This window comes from Euleptes europaea, chromosome 9, assembly GCF_029931775.1.
Source record: "Euleptes europaea isolate rEulEur1 chromosome 9, rEulEur1.hap1, whole genome shotgun sequence".
NCBI classification, from domain to species: domain Eukaryota; kingdom Metazoa; phylum Chordata; class Lepidosauria; order Squamata; family Sphaerodactylidae; genus Euleptes; species Euleptes europaea.
In genome coordinates, this window is record NC_079320.1 from 1,680,490 (window position 1) to 1,697,865 (window position 17,376).

At 48.8% G+C, this 17,376-nt stretch overlaps 1 protein-coding gene across 1 annotated transcript in view; it reads right to left on the reverse strand.

Annotated features, from left to right (window-relative positions):
• Window positions 1-17,376, reverse strand: part of DYSF (dysferlin) — a 178,296-nt gene that overhangs the window by 67,676 nt on the left and 93,244 nt on the right. The window contains exons 30-33 of the mRNA XM_056855187.1: window positions 13,921-14,014; window positions 12,937-13,014; window positions 4,425-4,606; window positions 3,124-3,264 (exon numbers count right to left, since the gene is read on the reverse strand). Of these exons, the coding sequence (XP_056711165.1) occupies window positions 3,124-3,264; window positions 4,425-4,606; window positions 12,937-13,014; window positions 13,921-14,014 (495 nt within the window). The remainder of the gene's footprint in view (window positions 1-3,123; window positions 3,265-4,424; window positions 4,607-12,936; window positions 13,015-13,920; window positions 14,015-17,376) is intronic.

Consider the following 17,376-nt stretch of genomic DNA (forward strand, 5'->3'; position numbering starts at 1 on the left):
CATGGTCTTGGTATTTTCTTTCCTGACGTTTCGCCCACAGCTGTGGCAGGCATCTTCAGAGGAGTAACACTGAAGGACAGTGTCTCTCAGTGTCAAGTGTGTAGGAAGAGCAATATATAGTCAGAAGGGGGTTGGGTTTGAGCTGAGTCATTGTCCTGCAAAGTACTGAAGGTAATGTGCTAATCATTGTTCTGTAAGTATCAAGATAATGTGCTAATGAGGGTGTGGTATGTTAATGTGGAACCATTGTATCCTGAAGTGATCTGTTAACATGTGGAATCCAAGGCTAATCCGCATGGCTATTGTGGACTGTAGTCTTTGTTAGTCTGGAGGTTTTCAGGACAGGAAGCCAAGCCTTATTCATTCTTAAACTCTCTTCTTTTCTGTTAAAGTTGTGCTGATGTTTATGAATTTCAATGGCTTCTCTGTGCAATCTGACAAAATAGTTGGTAGAATTGTCCAGTCTTTCAGTGTCTTGGAATAAGACCCTGTGTCCTGTTTGTGTCAGTCCATGTTCAGCCACTGCTGATTTCTCAGGTTGGCCAAATCTGAAGTATCTTTCATGTTCTTTTATCCTTGTTTGTATGCTGCGTTTTGTGGTCCCGATGTAAACTTGTCCACAGCTGCAAGGTATACGATATACTCCTGCAGAGGTGAGGGGGTCTCTTTTGTCTTTTGCTGATCGTAGTATCTGTTGTATTTTCTTGGTGGGTTTAAACACTGTTTGTAGGTTATGTTTTTTTAAACGTTTCTCCATCCTATCAGTGACTCCTTTAATAAATGGCAAGAATACCTTTCCTATGGGAGACTGTTTTTCCTGAGTTTTCTGATTTTTGTTTGGTTTAATGGCCCTTCTGATTTCATTTCTGGAATAGTTTGCTAGCAGTGCGTGATTTAGATGATTAATTTCTTCCTTGAGAAACTGTGGTTCACAGATCCGTCTTGCACGGTCCATTAATGTTTTGATTATTCCTCTTTTCTGTCAGGGGTGGTGGTTGGAGTTTTTGTGTAAGTAGCGATCTGTGTGAGTTGGTTTCCGGTAGACCTTGTGACCTAATTGAAAGTTTGTTTTACGGATGACAAGGGTATCAAGAAATGGGAGTTTACCCTCAATTTGTTTTTCCATGGTAAACTGAATGTTTGGATGGATATTATTGAGATGGTTTAGAAAGTCCATTAATTTTTCTTCACCATGGCTCCAAATAGTAAATGTATCATCCACGAACCTGAACCAGACTGTAGGTTTGTAAGGTAGGGCTGTCGATTTGGTTCGTCCCAAACCGAAAAACAGCCGAATTTCCCGATTTGGCGGTTTTCAGTTCGGATGGAATTGAACTGAAAAAAGGCAGGAAAACGACGCCCCGAATTCAGCAAATTTGGGGCATTGCCGAATAAATTCGGCAGGTTCGGTGTTCCTGCCTTTTTTCAGTCCCCCCGCGCGCCTTCAGGGGGCTTCCCAGGAGAAAGGGGATAGCAGCTATGGAGGAAAGATGAAGCCAGGACACGGGGAGGTCTACACACACCCTCCCTCCTCCTCGCCAGGAATGAATACAGCAGGCTGCGCGGTGCTCACTCGGACCTTCCGGGGCACAGTCTGTCTGTGATCGTGCTGATATGCAAATCCAGAGCTTCCCATGCTTGCGCCTTTCCGTGATTCTGCCCAAAATTGCCTGTGCTTTCTGAATGTTTCCCCCACATAATGGCTAGAAATCTTCAGAGCTCAGATTCTCACACAGCAACGAATGCCAGCTTATGCCCATGCTCAGAAACCACGCAGCTGCCTTGAAAGTTCACCGTCGAGGGCTGAGCATAGTATGCTACTGTTGTCTGCTCAGCCAGTGCAACTGTTTGCTGCAACTTAATTCCCCCCCCCCCCCGCCCAGGCTGCCGCCAAGATGTCAAAACTGGCCCGGCTGCCAGCCGTTTCCTTCTTGCCGCAAAGACCAGACCAGAGTTGCCTTTCCCAGCCAGGTACTGTTCTCGGCCCTTGCCAACTTCAACAAAGCAAGTGTGCCAGCTGGCAGGGGCTGCCCACAGAGGCAGCAGCCTCGCCTTTCCACCGCAAGGACTCCAAACGCACCTCCCAGTGGCAGCAGAGCCCCTCCTGGCTGCCTGACACGGAGCTGGATGTGCAGCCATCTCCCCACCCCCACCCCCGGCCAACTAATGGAGACATCATCCTAATGGGAATGGACCCAGGAGCTGGAGTGCCCCCTCCCACACATACATCACAGGGGGAGGTGGAAGTCAGCCAAAAAGGTTCCTGTTTCCTCTGGAAGCAGCTCCTTCCCGTGTTGTGGGGGGGGGGGGTTCATTCATTTCCCCATCTCCTAAACCTGACCATGGCCAAGGTACAGCCGCCGCCGGGCAAAGCAGCCTCTGAACTCTATTGAGGGAGGGTGAGAGGCAAGAAATTATGGGAGGGGAGCAATGGCCTCTAGCAATGGCCCTTCCAGCTAGAGTTGCCAGCCTCCAGATGGGTACTGGAGATCTCCCGGAATTCCAACTGATCAGCAGACTACAGAGATCAGGTCCCCTGCAGAAAAATGGCAGCTTCAAAGGGCAAGATCTATGGCAGGGGTATCAAACATAGGACCCACAGGCCAGATCCGGCCCCATGAGAGTTCTTATTCAGCCCGTCAGCCAGCCAAGGTGCCCCCCCCTTCAATCTGAGCTGGCAAGGCATGGCCCAGCCCGATCAAGTGACATTTGTGTCATATCTGGCCCTCGTAACAATTGAGTTTGATACCCCTGGTCTATGGCATTACTTCTCTGCCAAGTTCCTTCCTTTCTCCAAACTCTGCCCTATCCAGGATCTGCCGGCAAATCTCCAGGAATTTCCCAACCCAAAGTCGGCAACCCTATGAGTTCCAGTAGATGTGAGAAGATTCCGGGCTCCGTGATAGATCTCCTGCTTTGCCTACAGAAAGCCCGTTTCCAGCTGGAGGATCTCACACACCAGATGAGGAGGAATACCTTTCTCATCCTGAGCCCCTGAAGACCTACCGTCAGTCCCCTGGTCTGGGAGGCCCCCTTCCCCACACCTGTCTGCACACTTCCCCTTCTTTCACTTCCTACTTGTCCTTCTCAAGCCATGAACCGCCCCTTTGCCCAGGGACTCACCTTCTCCCTCTGAATGAGCTCAAATGCTGCCAGCAGCTCCCCTGTGTTCTGGTTGCCCCTGAGGATGGGATACCAGGACAACCTTGGCGTGCAGTCCAGGCTCGGCTTGCAGATGCAGCGGCCCATGAATTCATCAGCACCCTGGGCAGAGGGACAGACACCCCACCTGAGTGCATTTGACTCATTCTGTCTTCATGAAACGGGTTTCCCACTGACTGAGCCCCCAGACAGGATAAGCAAAGCAACGAACAAGATAATGATCGAATACAGCAAAACAAAGACCCATACTACACATTACTGTTTTAAAGAGCTGAGTCCAGGTTCCCCAGATCCAAGTCATGTTCACCCCAGCCAGATAGGGAAAGAAAGAAAGAAAGAAAGAAAGAAAGAAAGAAAGAAAGAAAGAAAGAAAGAAAGAAAGAAAGAAAGAAAGAAAGAAAGAAAGAAAGAAAGAAAGAAAGAAAGAAAGAAAGAAAGAAAGAAAGAAAGAAAGAAAGAAAGAAAGAAAGAAAGAAAGAAAGAAAGAAAGAACCCAAATGGGATTGGAACGGTGGCACAGGGAGAGAAAGGGCTCCTTTTGCCTCTTCACCAAGTCATTTTCTGGCATGGAAACCATGTGTATGTGTGCGTGTGGGGGGTGTTATTTCTCCAATGTTGCTGCTCCATGTGCACAGATACCCAATGGGGCGGGCCTCTTTTTTTCTTATTCTGTCAAGCACCTTGATGATGGCTATAGAAACAAACAACTGGGATGTATGTTCATTTCCAAACTACTGCAAAAAATTATCTGCAAAAGTTCCCATCTGTTGCACCTCTCTGTGGCGACAGTGGTGGCTGAAGAGCATTGTCTGCGCATGCATATATGCTTTTTTTAAAACTGAGGGGAAATCCTCCTCTTTATTCATTTTAGATTTTTCTGCAGACTTAGGGGGTCCCCTAAGTTTGCAGAAACATCTGTTGGGGGTCAGATTGCCCCCATCTGTGGATTTAGATATCTGCAGGCAAGGGGCACAATTGGGAATTAGATATATAGATGATGAGTGAATGAATGCTGCTCATTACCTTCAGGGAATTCTGGACAAATCCCCATGGGAACAAATATGAGATGAATTGAGCCCAAACATATATAATTCCACCTCTGCGTATGATTCAGAGAGACTATATATACTCACCCATACATATACATGCATGCACAGAATTCTTATAGCTTTAAATGCACTATATAAAAATTATAATTAAGGACCACCCTTTATTGTGATTAGCTGTCCCTTTACCTGCCTACTGGGAGCATCCATACTTACGTAGGTGTCCTGGTCATAGATCTCAACCACAACACAAGGAGGGGAGCTGGCAACACTCTGGGGATCCCCGAAGATCTCGATCTCATAGAAGATGAGTGTCTGGTCCCAGGTGGGGTTCAGCGTATTCTTTTCCACCACCGTCTTTTGGCTTTGGTGAAGGAAGGAGACGATGGCGTAGGGATCTGCAAACCAAGTGAGACAGTGAAGCCAAAAGACTCGGTTTCTGCTAACCTTCTATTATAGCTCAGGGATCCTCTGAAATTGGTTGAGATTCCTGCCTCAGGAAGCATAGAACCTCCAAGAACTGTTTGTCTTCTCTTTCACACCTGGGACCACCTCTCTGCCAATATCACAGAATCGTAGAGTTGGAAGGGGCCATACAGGCCATTTAGTCCAACCCCCTGCTCAATGCAAGATCAGCCTAGAGCATCCCTGACGAGTGTCCGTACAGCCACTGCTCCTCAGCAAGTGCATCAAATGTGCGAGCATCACCAGTCCACACAACTAAGAACCCTAGCACTGCCTCTTTCTTGAGGAGCTGATCTGGTCCAGGGAACCAAGGCAAAACATGGCCTAGTGAAATTATGGTGCCACATTTCAGGCTACCGGCTTGCTGCACCGGTTCCCAATGCCTTGCCCTCCATCCTCAACTCATCCTGTGCTCAACTGCTTCACTGCTGATGACCAAAGGCAACGATCATCAGGAGTCTCCTCAGTTTTACCCACAAGGCTGCAGAGCAGCTTGTCCCTGGGCATCAACTGCATGTGTGGTGTGGACATGTGTGTGTTAAGTGCCGTCAAGTCGCTTCCGACTCACGGCGGCCCTATGAATCAATGTCCTCCAAAATGTCCTATCTTTAACAGCCTTGCTCAGGTCTTGCAAATTGAGGGCTGACCTTCCTTTATAGAATCAATCCATCTCTTGTTGGGTCTCCCTCTTTTCCTGCTGCCTTCATAGTGTGTGTACACAGTGACCTCTTTTTTAGGACATGATGAGGGAGAACTAGAAAAGTCTCTTTTGAAAAGGTCTCTCCCACCTCTCAGATTCTGTGGCTCTCTTCGAGGATCCAAGAACTGACCACAGCATCCCCAAAGAGTTTTTGCCATCCCTGAGTCCAGTAATACAAGGGCTGCCCAATTTGTACCAGTGGCGCTTCAGTGTACACCGTTTGAAAAATGACATTAATCTTTTAGCATATGTGGAATTTGAGAGGAATTTGTTTTATACCCCGCTTTTCTCTACCTTTAAGGATTCTCAAAGTGGCTTACAATGACATTCCCTTCCCTTCTCCACAACAGACACCTTGTGAGGTAGGTGGGGCTGGAAGAGTTTGGAGAGAACTGTGACTGGCCCAAGGTCTCCCAGCAGGCTTCATGTGGAGGAGTGGGGAATCAAACTCAGTTCACCTGATTAGAGTCCACTATGGACGCTACTTAACCACTGTGCCACCCTGACTCTCAAGTAAGGCAGCACAGAGTGGCTGAACATTGGGGTGTGCCCTACATTACATTAGAGGTGCATAGGTGTTACCTTCTTAATGAACAGGGTGCCTCTCTTTGTCTAACCTGGAGCTTCTCTCTGACTCTGCCCCTTCTCTTCCTGCACCCTTTGTGTTCTCTCTTTTCCTTGTGGACCTGGAAGCAGCTTGTGTCTACAGGTAGAAGTTGTGTATGTACCTCCTGCAGAAGTTACGCCATCATACTTGCAGCCATGTGATGCCAGAGTATCTGGCCCATTTGGGATAGGGAACAGTATTCTGTAGATTAGGCTTCGCTCTCTCCTTTCCACGGCAGCACGGATAGGAATCAAATCTATCTCAATAAATGCAAGCTATACCTTTTTTCAATTTACTTGCTTGGAGCTGATTTACCGCACGGGATATAACCACGCTTCTATGACTGTGCAACTTTGCTATACTAACTAACGCATATCTCCAACAGAATTAGCAGCGTCAGCAGAAGCCAGATGCGTGGTGTGAGATTGGAAAGGTGCTCTTCTACGGGCTGGGTGGAGAGAACCAGACAAGGTTGCTACCCATTCCTGTGCCATAGTGCAGAGTTATGTGGGGCTCCCCTCCCCACAAACCTGGCATCTCAGCTAATGCAGATTTTTAATGAGCTAGACTGTTTGCGATATGATCGGCTAGGGCAGGCAGACCTCCTGCTAGGAAGAACATCTCACGCTTGGCTGTTTGGAGGCTTTGTTTTTTTTTAAATTCCAAGCAAGAGGAAGGTTGAATGCACTGCCATAAACAGAAGTTCAAGGCCGTCAAAAAGCCCCTTTGTTTCAGCTTTGTATCCAGACCAGGTTTTATTTTTATAACCGCAGAAAGCCTCCTTCAAGCTTCCCCTTTATGCTGTGTTCAGCCAACGGCAAATCACAATTCCACATAGTATACGTCTCTCGCCTCTGTTGTCATTGGCCAGCATCCACCCAAAGAGAGCAACTCCCATTCGGCCTGGCCAATCAGGAGGGGTGAGATCACCCTTCTTGGAGACGGTTTGAATTCAGGGCAGAACAGAGGAAGAGGTGAAAGAACAGACACGTCATGGGAGCAGAAGACAGAACAGATCCTGCTGGACGGGGAGGAAGTGGGGGAATCTTTTCTGGATCCCACCTCAGGATCAGGGGCAGAACAGCTTCCTAGCAGATGGAATCCAAGAGCAGAACGAACGGGCTGTGAGGAAGGGCCCGTGGCAGACCTCAAGGTCTTGACGAAACAAGCCATGCCCATGACGACTTCCACACGAGTCCAACGGAAAGTAGAGTTAGGACAAAGGGGACGTTGCCAGAGAGAGATTAAAGAGACGCGAATGGTTTCCCCCCTCGTTTATGATTGCTGCCTGAAAGGGTTTCGTTCCACTTGGTCGGCTGGTTCAGAATTTCTGGATTAGTCTTGGAGAGGGGAGAACCTCCTCCTCCTCCTCCCCCCTTCCTCTGCCCATTGCACGCATCAAGCAGAACACGGCGTCCAGAGGAGGCTCAGGCCTTCTAAACCCCAGGGCCAGGCTCCGGCAAGACCTGCAGCTGGCAATTGATGGCTGCCAATTTGGAATCATGGGATTAGGGTTGTCACTTCTGGCCTGGAAAATACCTGGAGATTTGGGGGCAGAGCCTGGGTAGGGCAGAGTTTGGGGAGAGCAGTGGGGGTGTGATGCCACAGAATTTGCTCTCCTCGGTGCCCTCTTCCTCCAGGGAGCTGGTCGCTCTTGTCTGAGGATCTCCAAGCCCCACATTGCCGTTGGGAACCATATGAGGTATTGGCTGCTGGAGCGTTTGGAGTATGGCCTCCAAGCCTGGGTGCAAGCTCATATATATTAATTCATGAGCACATGAAGCTGCCTTATACTGAATCAGACCTTTTAGTCCATCAAGGTCAGTACTGTCTGCTCAGACTGGCAGCTGCTCTCCAGGGTCTCAGGCAGAGGTCTTTCCCATTACCTACTACCTGATCCTTTAAATGGAGATGCCAGAGATTGAACCTGGGACTTCCTGAATGCAAAGCAGATGCTCTACCACTGAGCCATGGCCCCTCCACAGCAGAGTTTGCTGAGTTCCCCCTCTGGTCTCGTTCACATTCACCATCCCAGAGGAGAAACCTTCCGTTTTCTGTTCCCTCTAATGGGAATGAGAGTGTGGGAAACACCCGCCTGGCCAAGCACGGAATGAGTCCTTCTTCCCCTGCCCAGGCAAAGAAGCCTGCACAACCCCACCTTGGAAAGGCCGTGCCTATTTGGCTGCCAGGGAAGCGTTGCTTGGTGTGGGCTGGCCTCTTAAGAACATAAGAAAAGCCATGCTGGATCAGACCAAGGCCCATTGAGACCAGCAGTCTGTTCACACAGTGGCCAACCAGGTGCCTCTAGGAAGCCCACAAACAAGACAACAGCAGCAGCATCCTGCCTGTGTTCCACGGAAGATAATAGGCCTGCTCCTCTGATCCTGGAGAGAATAGGTATGCATCCTGACTAGTATCCATTTAGACTAGTAGCCATGGATAGCTCACTCCTCCATGAACATGTCCACTCCCCTCTTAAAGCCTTCCAAGTGGGCAGCCATTATCACATCCTGGGGCAGGGAGATGCACATTTTAACTATGTGTTGTGTGAAGAAAGACTTCCTTTTATCAGTTTTGAATCTTTCACCCTCCACCTTCAGCAGATGACCCCATGCTCTGGTATTGGAGCAGCTCCTCTATCTGTCCTGCCAGAGGGGTCTTTTGAGACCTGCAGGTCTGGTGTTTCAGAAGGCCAAACCACCCTGAGTCCATCTCCCTACAGTTCAGTAAGAACAAGGACCCCCCTGCACCCTCTGCCCTCACTGGAGGGTTTCTTGCCCAGCAATCGGCTGTGAGGCAGCCCCGAGAACCCGAGGGCCGTGCAGCATCTGCGGGAACCTTGTGCTTAGCAGGCATCGGCTGAGGCTAGAGGGGAATCTGTGCCATTCTTTTGAGAAAGGTGATACTAACTGCATTTGAGTACAGATGTCAAAGGAAGGGGGTGACAAGACCCATTCCACCACCCCTAGGGTTTCCTAGGGGTTCTACTTAGTTATGCCATTATTGGTCTTGTACTGCATTAGAAGGATACCTTCCCACTGGGTCAGTCTGGATGTCCTCAGGAGAATCTGAGGGGTGGCAGCTAGTTACCAGGATATTTTCCAGGGAACTCTTGCTCTCAGGGAGATTCCCAGCAAGGAAAGAGGCTGCTCCCTGTTAGCCAAATTGCTCAGTTATGAATGATTATATGGGGAATAGCAAATTAATAACTGGCAAAGGCGTAACTAAACAGGATCTAACCTATGTATACCAGAGTCCGTTCCATGACCCCAAAATAAGGCGGAGGTGATGGGTTTTGTTTTAAAAGGGTTTTACTCAATTATATGCATGCACACAAGCAAAACAGACTTTCACAACATACATACAGAGCCTAGAGAATAAAGGTAGTAAAAGCAGAACGTTTGCCAATTTGAAAATGGGGCGATAGTCACCTGATCCTGAAGACGACGTCCTGGGCTCCGTGTAGCAGAGAGGAGTGAAAGGGGACAGGGGGTTCCCGTGACTTGACCAGCAAGGCAGGAGGGGTGCGTGGTCAGGCATCGCTACCCAAACCAACAGAGTAATAGTAAAAGGAGCTTGAAGAAGAAGAAGCCCCCGAGCGTGGTCTGGCTTCCTCAGTTAAACTCTTTCTGGGGTGGGGGTTAATTAGATTACCCCCTTGTGGTTCCCGGAGGAAACAAAGACCTTGATGGTCGGCTGAGAGGTGGGGCAGGGGCAATTTAGACAGGCTACACCTAAACCATTGACTAAGCACATTCCGGGAGGGTCAGTAGATGGGACCATCTGGTCCGAGACAAAGATTCGCACGCGGGAGGTGCGATCTCGTGCTGCTGTTATCTCGGAGGCTTCCAATGAGCCATTAAGTATGCAGGTGGAGGGTGGGGTGGGCTGCCTGCGTGTCTGGTCGTTCCTTACGAAATGACAGCTGCTGGAGACTCGGTCTGGGCACAGAGAAAATGGATTCCCTCTGGTTCTTCCTGAGAGGCTTCTCTGCCCATGGTTCTTCCTTGTCTGGGACAGCTGGGACACCTGTCTGTTTGGTTACCATGTAGTCCAGGAGATGGCAACCGTTTGGCTTCACCCCCTTCCTACTGTAACAGGTGGGATGACAAGAGCCATTCCCCCACCCCCACCTCCCTCTTTCGTACCCTCCCAGTTGGTGCATGAAGTGGGCTGGTTTTGCTGGCTGGCCACTTGAAGGAGGAAGCTTGGCCTGCCTCTCTCTACAGGCCAGATTAGATAAACCAGGGAAGGTACACATCTAGAGGTGCTTTCCACTTCAAGGGAAAGAAACATCAACAGCACAGAAGGAAGATACAGATCTCTCGAGATGCAGTGGTGGTGGTGGAGGAGGAGGAGGAAGAGTTGGTTTTTATACCCTGCTTTTCTCTACCTTTAAGGAGTCTCAAAGCAGCTTACAAACACTTTCCCTTCCCCTCCTCACAACAGGTACCTTGTGAGGTAGGTGAGGCTGAGCAAGTTCGGAGAAAACTGTGACTGGCCTGAGGTCACCCAGCAGGCTTCATGTGGTGGAGTGGGGAATCGAACCCGGTTCTCCAGATTTGAGTCTGCCGCTCTTAACTGCTATGCCACGCTGGCTCTCCACACCATGGTGTCTCAGGTTCAAGGCCAACCTGCTGTGTGTCCCCAGGCAGCTGAGGGTGTGCAGTTCCCTTCAATGCAACAAGAGGTGCCAGCAAATTCCTGCACACTGGAGGCAGGATTGCCCCTAGCAACAGGAAAAGCTGGACTCCACCCCATCAATCCCCTGATGACCATCCCAGGGCCTGACCTTGCTACAGGGCAAACAGCTCAGCCACTTGACCTCAAAACTAGAATTCCTCTTGCGGCCTTGCCAAGCTTTGCAAACAGTTCCTGCCCAGAGTTAGCTGAGAATCTGCAAATCATTTTCTACGCAGAGCAACAGCAGCATCTCAGACCCGATGAATGATATTTCCCGGTAAACCGAAAACACCACGTCCGGGAACGCTGCCATCGACTCCTTTGTGCAGACAAAAGTATTGTTCTTGTGCTCAGTGTCCCAGGTTGGGAGCCATAAAGCACATTTGCTTACAATTTGCCATCCTCCTGAGAAGTCCAAGTGTGTGTGTTTCTTTAAAAAAATCAGCAAGAGGAAAAATTCATTTCCCAGTCTGAGAAGACTAGAACATCGAGAGACGTGATGGGTGGATGTTTCATGAATTAGCTTCTCAGTGGGTTTTAGAGAAAAAACAAACAGTACGCACATGTCAGCGCTCCTTTTGAAAAGAAAAGCACCCTCTTGGGAGCCCATTCATGGAAGACTATACTTTACGTCTGTTTTGGACCACTGGACTCATGCAAATGGGTGGGTGTAGGCCCATCACCATTCAAGAAAACAACTCCACAACTAAGCACCCAACTAAGCCAGCATGGCGTAGTGGTTAAGCGCGGTGGTTTGGAGTGGTGGACTCTGTTCTGGAGAACTGGGTTTGATTCCCCACTCCTCCACATGAGTGGCAGAGGCTAATCTGGTGAACTGGATTTGTTTCCCCACTCCTACACACAAAGCCAGCTGGGTGATCTTGAACTAGTCACAGCTTAGAGCTTTCTCAGCTGCACCTACCTCACAGGGTGTCTGTTGTGGGGAGGGGAAGGGAAGGAGATTGCAAGCCGGTTTGATTCTTCCTTAAGTCGTGCAGAAAGTCAGCAAATAAAAGCCAACTCTTCTTCTTCCAACTAAGTGTACATATTTTTTCAAGTTGCCCAGAATTAACAGAAATTCAATGTTACCAATTTTAAAGCTTTTTAAAGAGTTTTAAAAATGGTCAGCTCAAGCGTTATTTGCAAACAAGCAACTTTAAAAAGGATTTCTCTGTGGTGTAAATAGTTTCTTGGGTCAAACAAATGCCATAACTGCCTGGCAGTTGCTTTTGGTGTGGAAGAGGGGAGCTTTGGGCACTAGATACAGCATTGGGCGGAGTGGGTGAGACAAAGGTCCGCCTTCTATGTGCCTGTCGGTTGCTGTCCTGGGGAGGTCACGAGCCAATTCCTGGCCCCAGACGCAAAGAGAGGGACATTTGAGATGTCCATTCCCCCTTTCCCTTTGGAAAAGCCAGTTCCAAACAAAACAGTATCCCAATAGGTGCCATGCAGTGAATGAGCCATAGCTCAGCGGTAGAGCCTCTGCCTGACATGCAGAAGGTCCCAGGTTTAATCCCCAGCATCTCCAGTTAAAAGGATCAGGTGGCAGGTGATGAACACATGAAGCTGCCTTATACTGAACCAGAACATTTGTCCATCAAGGTCAGTATCGCCTACTCAGACTGGCAGCAGCTCTCCAGGGTTTACCCAGCACCTATTACGGCATAAAAATGCTTAAAATAAATAATTTAGTAAAAAATGCTAACTGATCATTCCACCGAAAATGCCAGGGATTGAACCTAGGACTTTCTGCATGCCGAAACCATGGCCCCTCCCCTGCGAAAGACCCTGGAGAGCCGCTGCCAGTCTGAGCTGACAACACTAATGGTGATGGACCAAGGGTCTGAGGGTGTGAGTCAGTATAAAAGGCAGCTTCACGTGTCCTTCACATGCAGGCTCTGGGCCTGTCCTGTTGGGGAAGCGGAAGACCGGGATGTTCAGCCAACTCCGCCTTCAGAGCTCCTCAGAGTCAGAAGTTCAGAATGCAAAGCAGGATGGAAAGACTCCCTCCGCGTTTCCCCAGAAGGTAGCCCCTTGCTTGGCTGCCAGGCAGAGCAGAGTCACGGGCCACCTGCTCCGCTTGTCACGCTCTGACGAGACCTGCTTCACTCCTTTGGCAGAACTTCCTGAAGGCTGCAGTTTGAGGGGGAGAACAGCAACGCCACGCCTGTCGTGTCAGACTGAAGCCAGAGGAGACCAGAGTTGCATCTGATGCTGGGATACACACGGCCGCTGACCGGTAGAACGGTAGAAAGCGGCCAGTGCAGGCTCACCTGAAAAGCTGTCTTTGTCCATGGCCATCAGCTCCCTTGCTTGATAGATGTAGCAGCGCAGATGGTACCGGCTCCCGTCTGCAACAAGAAAAACAGAGGAGGAAACTCACCTAGCACAGTCGTCCCTGTGGTCCTGAGATCAGTTCTAATTCCAGGGGATCTCCAGGCCCCACCAGGAGGCTGGCAACCCTAGCGAGGGCCTTATTCTGCTCAAGCCGTAGGCACATGGAGCTAAGCTTCGCCAGGTTTCTCTCACAGCTGCAGGTTATCAGAGGTCCCCATCTCGCTAATCTGTCTTGGCTTTTCAGGTCCATTTTGCTGTTTCTTGCTCAAGCACGAAAGCAAGACAGCCATGGAATCCCCCACACACACACACACACACACGCCACCCTTGAAAAGTGATTTGCAACAAAACCAGCACCTTACACGACACTCAGGACCAAAGTGTGGGAGAGGCCAGGGGCTAGAACTCAGGGTTGCCAGGCCCTGTCCATTTTCATCCTGCCCACCCCTCTCCCAAGGAGCTCAGGGAAGCATAAGTGGGGTCCCCCCATTACTAGCCTATAAGGCCAAAAGCCCACCCAGGGCCATCCAGGAGGGGAGGGGCTGTGGGTCATCGGAAAAGCCTCTGCTTGGAATGCAGAAGCTCCCAGGTTCAATCCCTGGCATCTCCACTTTAAAAAGGGTCAGGTAATAGGTGATGTGAAAGACCTCTGCCTGAGACCCTAGAGAATTGCAGCCAGTCTGAGTAGACAATACTGACCTGGATGGACCAAGGGTCTGGTTCAGGATAAGGGAGCTTCATGTGTGTTCAGTGTGTGATCAGTGAGCTTCATGGTTGAGCAAAAACTTGAACCCAAGTCTCTCCTCATCCAATTCTGCTGCTCTGTACCCCACTGGCTGTCAGCTGTTCTCTTTCTAGGGTTATTTAGCTTTCTTGTGCAGAGAAGAAAACACCCAGGCTCCCAGCAGAGGGTCACTTACAGTCAAATATGCAGGAAATGGTCGGACGATTCACACCAAAGTTGAGCGTGGATACTGATTTGCCATCATCATTCTTGTCATCCGTCACTCCACCCTAGGAGTACAGAAGAGGGCAACCAAGATGATGAGGGAATTGGAGCGCCTTCCCTATAAGGAAAGGCTGAAGTATGCAGGCCTTCTCAGTTTAGAAAAGAGATGACTAAAGGGGGACATGATAGAGGTTTATAAAATTATGCACAGGGTGGAGACCGTTGACAAAGAGAACTTTTTATCCCTCTCCCAAAATGCTAGAACTCGAGGGCATCCAATGAAGCTGAAGGGCAGTAGATTCAGGACGAGCAAAAGGAAATACTTCTTTACACAGAGCGAGTGATTAAAATGTGGAATTTGCTGCCAGAGGACGGGATTATCAAAAAGCCCAGGTTACCCAAAACATTTCACCCAGAGATCTCACTTATTCTTCTTCTGAGACTTCCAGCCAGAGAAATCTGAGTTGCTTGTCACAGGAGTGCATATTTATAGAAAAATTATCAATCTTATCTGTCTCTAAATCTGATCTGTTATAATCATGTGATGTATCTAGATATCTGATTGGTTATAACTAAATATGAGATCAGCAAGATAAGTGCAAATAAGCGAATCAGCATGGGCATATGAGAAATATCTGATATAGCAAGATAAGAAGGCCAATCTCAGCCAGCCAGAAGAGCCAGCGTAGTGTAGTGGTTAAGAGTGGTGGTTTGGAGCAGTGGACTCTGATCTGGAGAACCGGCTTTGATTCCCCGCTCCTCCACATGAGCGGCGGACACTAATCTGGTGAACCAGGTTGGTTTCCCCACTCCTCCACATGAAGCCAGCTGGGTGACCTTGGGCTAGTCACAGCTCTCCCTGAACTCTCTCAGCCCCACCTACCTCATAGGGTGTCTGCTGTGGGGAGGGGAAGGGAAAGTGATTGTAACCTAGTTTGATTCTTCCTTAAGTGGCAGAGAAAGTCAGCATATAAAAACCAACTCTTCTTCTTCTTCTTAACTTCTATTAAAAAGCAATTGATCTAACTTTTTTCTGTAACTGTTTCAACTAATTGCCCAACATGAAGGTAGCTCTAAACAACAGAGTTCATTGACAATTGAAAAGTGTGTTAACTCTCAGTCAGTTTGCAAACTGAGCAAGAAAAGAGGAGTGATATCATTTTATTGCCACACCTTTGGGGACAAACACACATTGCCCCCTTCCTCCGGCTGGATCTTCCTGAGCTAGGCACATGGGAGGGACACCTTTTCAGGGGAACTCTTAAGGACATTGTACACTGGGATTTTGTGGTAGGTTATTATTATAGTATTTCAAACTGCCTGAAATGCTGTCACACTACAGCCTCCATATTTCAAATTGTTTTTGAACCAGACCTTATATCTAGGATTGTCTACAATTCTCTGTATCTATTTGGTACCTTTGGGTAGGTAAATAAAGACAAAATTGGTTCAGCTCTTGTCTTTCTCCCTCTCTTTCTCCATCTGGATGAAAACTGACCCTATGCCTGTATACGGTGGTGGAAAGTGCGTTCAACTTGCAGCCAACCTATGGTGACCCCATAGCATTTTCTAGGCAAGAGATGAACGGAGGCGGGTTGCCCTTGCCAGCCTCTGCATAGCAACCCTGGACCTCCCTGTTAGTCTCCCATCCAAATCCTAACCAGGGCCAACCCTGCTTAGCTTCCAAGATCTGACACGATCGGGCCAGCCTGGAATGTTCAGGGCAGGGTATGCCTGCATACACCGATGCCTAAAAGACCTCTGGATCCTACAGTCTGGGATTTCACATGTGGGTATGTCTCGACATAGATCTCCTTTTTGGGAATGCCTCGTTACTGTGTATGACCTTCAAACATCTGGACAGCCTGACAGCCCCAGAAATCTAAAGCATCTCTGCAAGAAAATTATCCTCCATATGCAACCTAATCAATTGCACATTTACTTGGAAGTAAGTTCCACTGGCCAGAGCTGGATCTGAACAGGCTCTTTGTCCAACCCAGCAGGGCTCTTCTTTCATTCCCACAGCTAGACAGTAAAGTTGGTTGTGAAAGGACTCAAAACTCTCACTGCCCACAAAACTTGGCCTTTAGGCCTTTAGCTAGTTATGTTCCAAAAGATGCTGAAAGCATTTCCCAAAGCCCTTGGCCAATAACATTCATAGAGTAGAACTTCTGTGAATGGGGCACCACAAACCCCAAAGGAAAAGGAGACTCAAGCACTTGCAAGAGGCTTGATACCAAAGACTTCCATCACCTCTTCAGTGGAGCAGCTAGGCTAAAAGCAGAGCCATGCATTCCAAATTAATGTGGAACCCATCTTTCAGTATTTCCAATTATCAGATGTCTGGAGATGGCTTGGAAACAGAATCCAGGATGGATTTTCCAGACACCTGGGGGAGCTGCCTGGTCCCAGGAACGTGTCAGAACCTCAGGTGGTCCAGGGAGTCCTCCAGAAACCACATCAGGAATAGCAATTACCTTCATATTGCTGTGCAGGAAAACCTGCAGATTGCAGCCCCATCCATTTAAAATAATTAGGTCATGTGGATGTTTTAAAAGCAAGTCTCCCAAGTTTCCTTTATCCCCTCTTCCTTTCCCCTCTCTGTATCCTGCTTGTGTCAGTCCCTATACCTTTTCTCTGGCTGCATTTGCTTAAAGGAAGACCAGGAGTCAGGTGAACAGTTCAACCATGGTTTCTATAGTCTCTCCAAAAGCAATGGGTGTGGGCACTGGGCCAGGAAGATTTCTGGGGAGATCAGCCATGCAAAAGCATAACAGTGTCTGGATTTGCCCAAACACACCCATACAATCTACATAAGAACCCATCAAGTCCAGCAGTCTGTTCACACAGTGGCCAACCAGGTGCCTCTAGCAAGCCCACAAGCAAGGCAACTGCAGCAGCACCATCCTGCCTGTGTTCCACAGCACCTAAGATAATAGGCATGTTCCTCTGATCCTGAAGAGAATAGGTATGCATCATGACTAGTGGCCATGGATAGCCCTATCCTCCATGAACATGTCCACTCCACTCTTAGGTAAAGGTAGTCCCCTGTGAAAGCACCAGGACATTGCTGACCCATGGGGTGACTGACGTCCCCTCCCGATGTTTTTTAGGCAGACTATTTTACAGGGTGGTTTGCCAGTACCTTCCCCAGTTGTCTACATTTTACCCCCAGCAAGCTGGGTACTCATTTTACAACCTCGGAAGTGTTGGAAAATCTGCCCTTCTGGGACGGTGTCACTTGCCTGCACATTGAGAGGGGGAATTAACCACAGAGTCAGATAGATAGACAGGACAGGGGGAGGTCATCTCTAGTTACACCTTGCCCTCATTTCCTGCCCCTTTGATGTTTAGAGGATGTATTGTCAGGGAAACTCCCCCCCCCCTCTCTCTCTCTCTTCCCTTTTGCCCTTCATCCAAGCAAGAT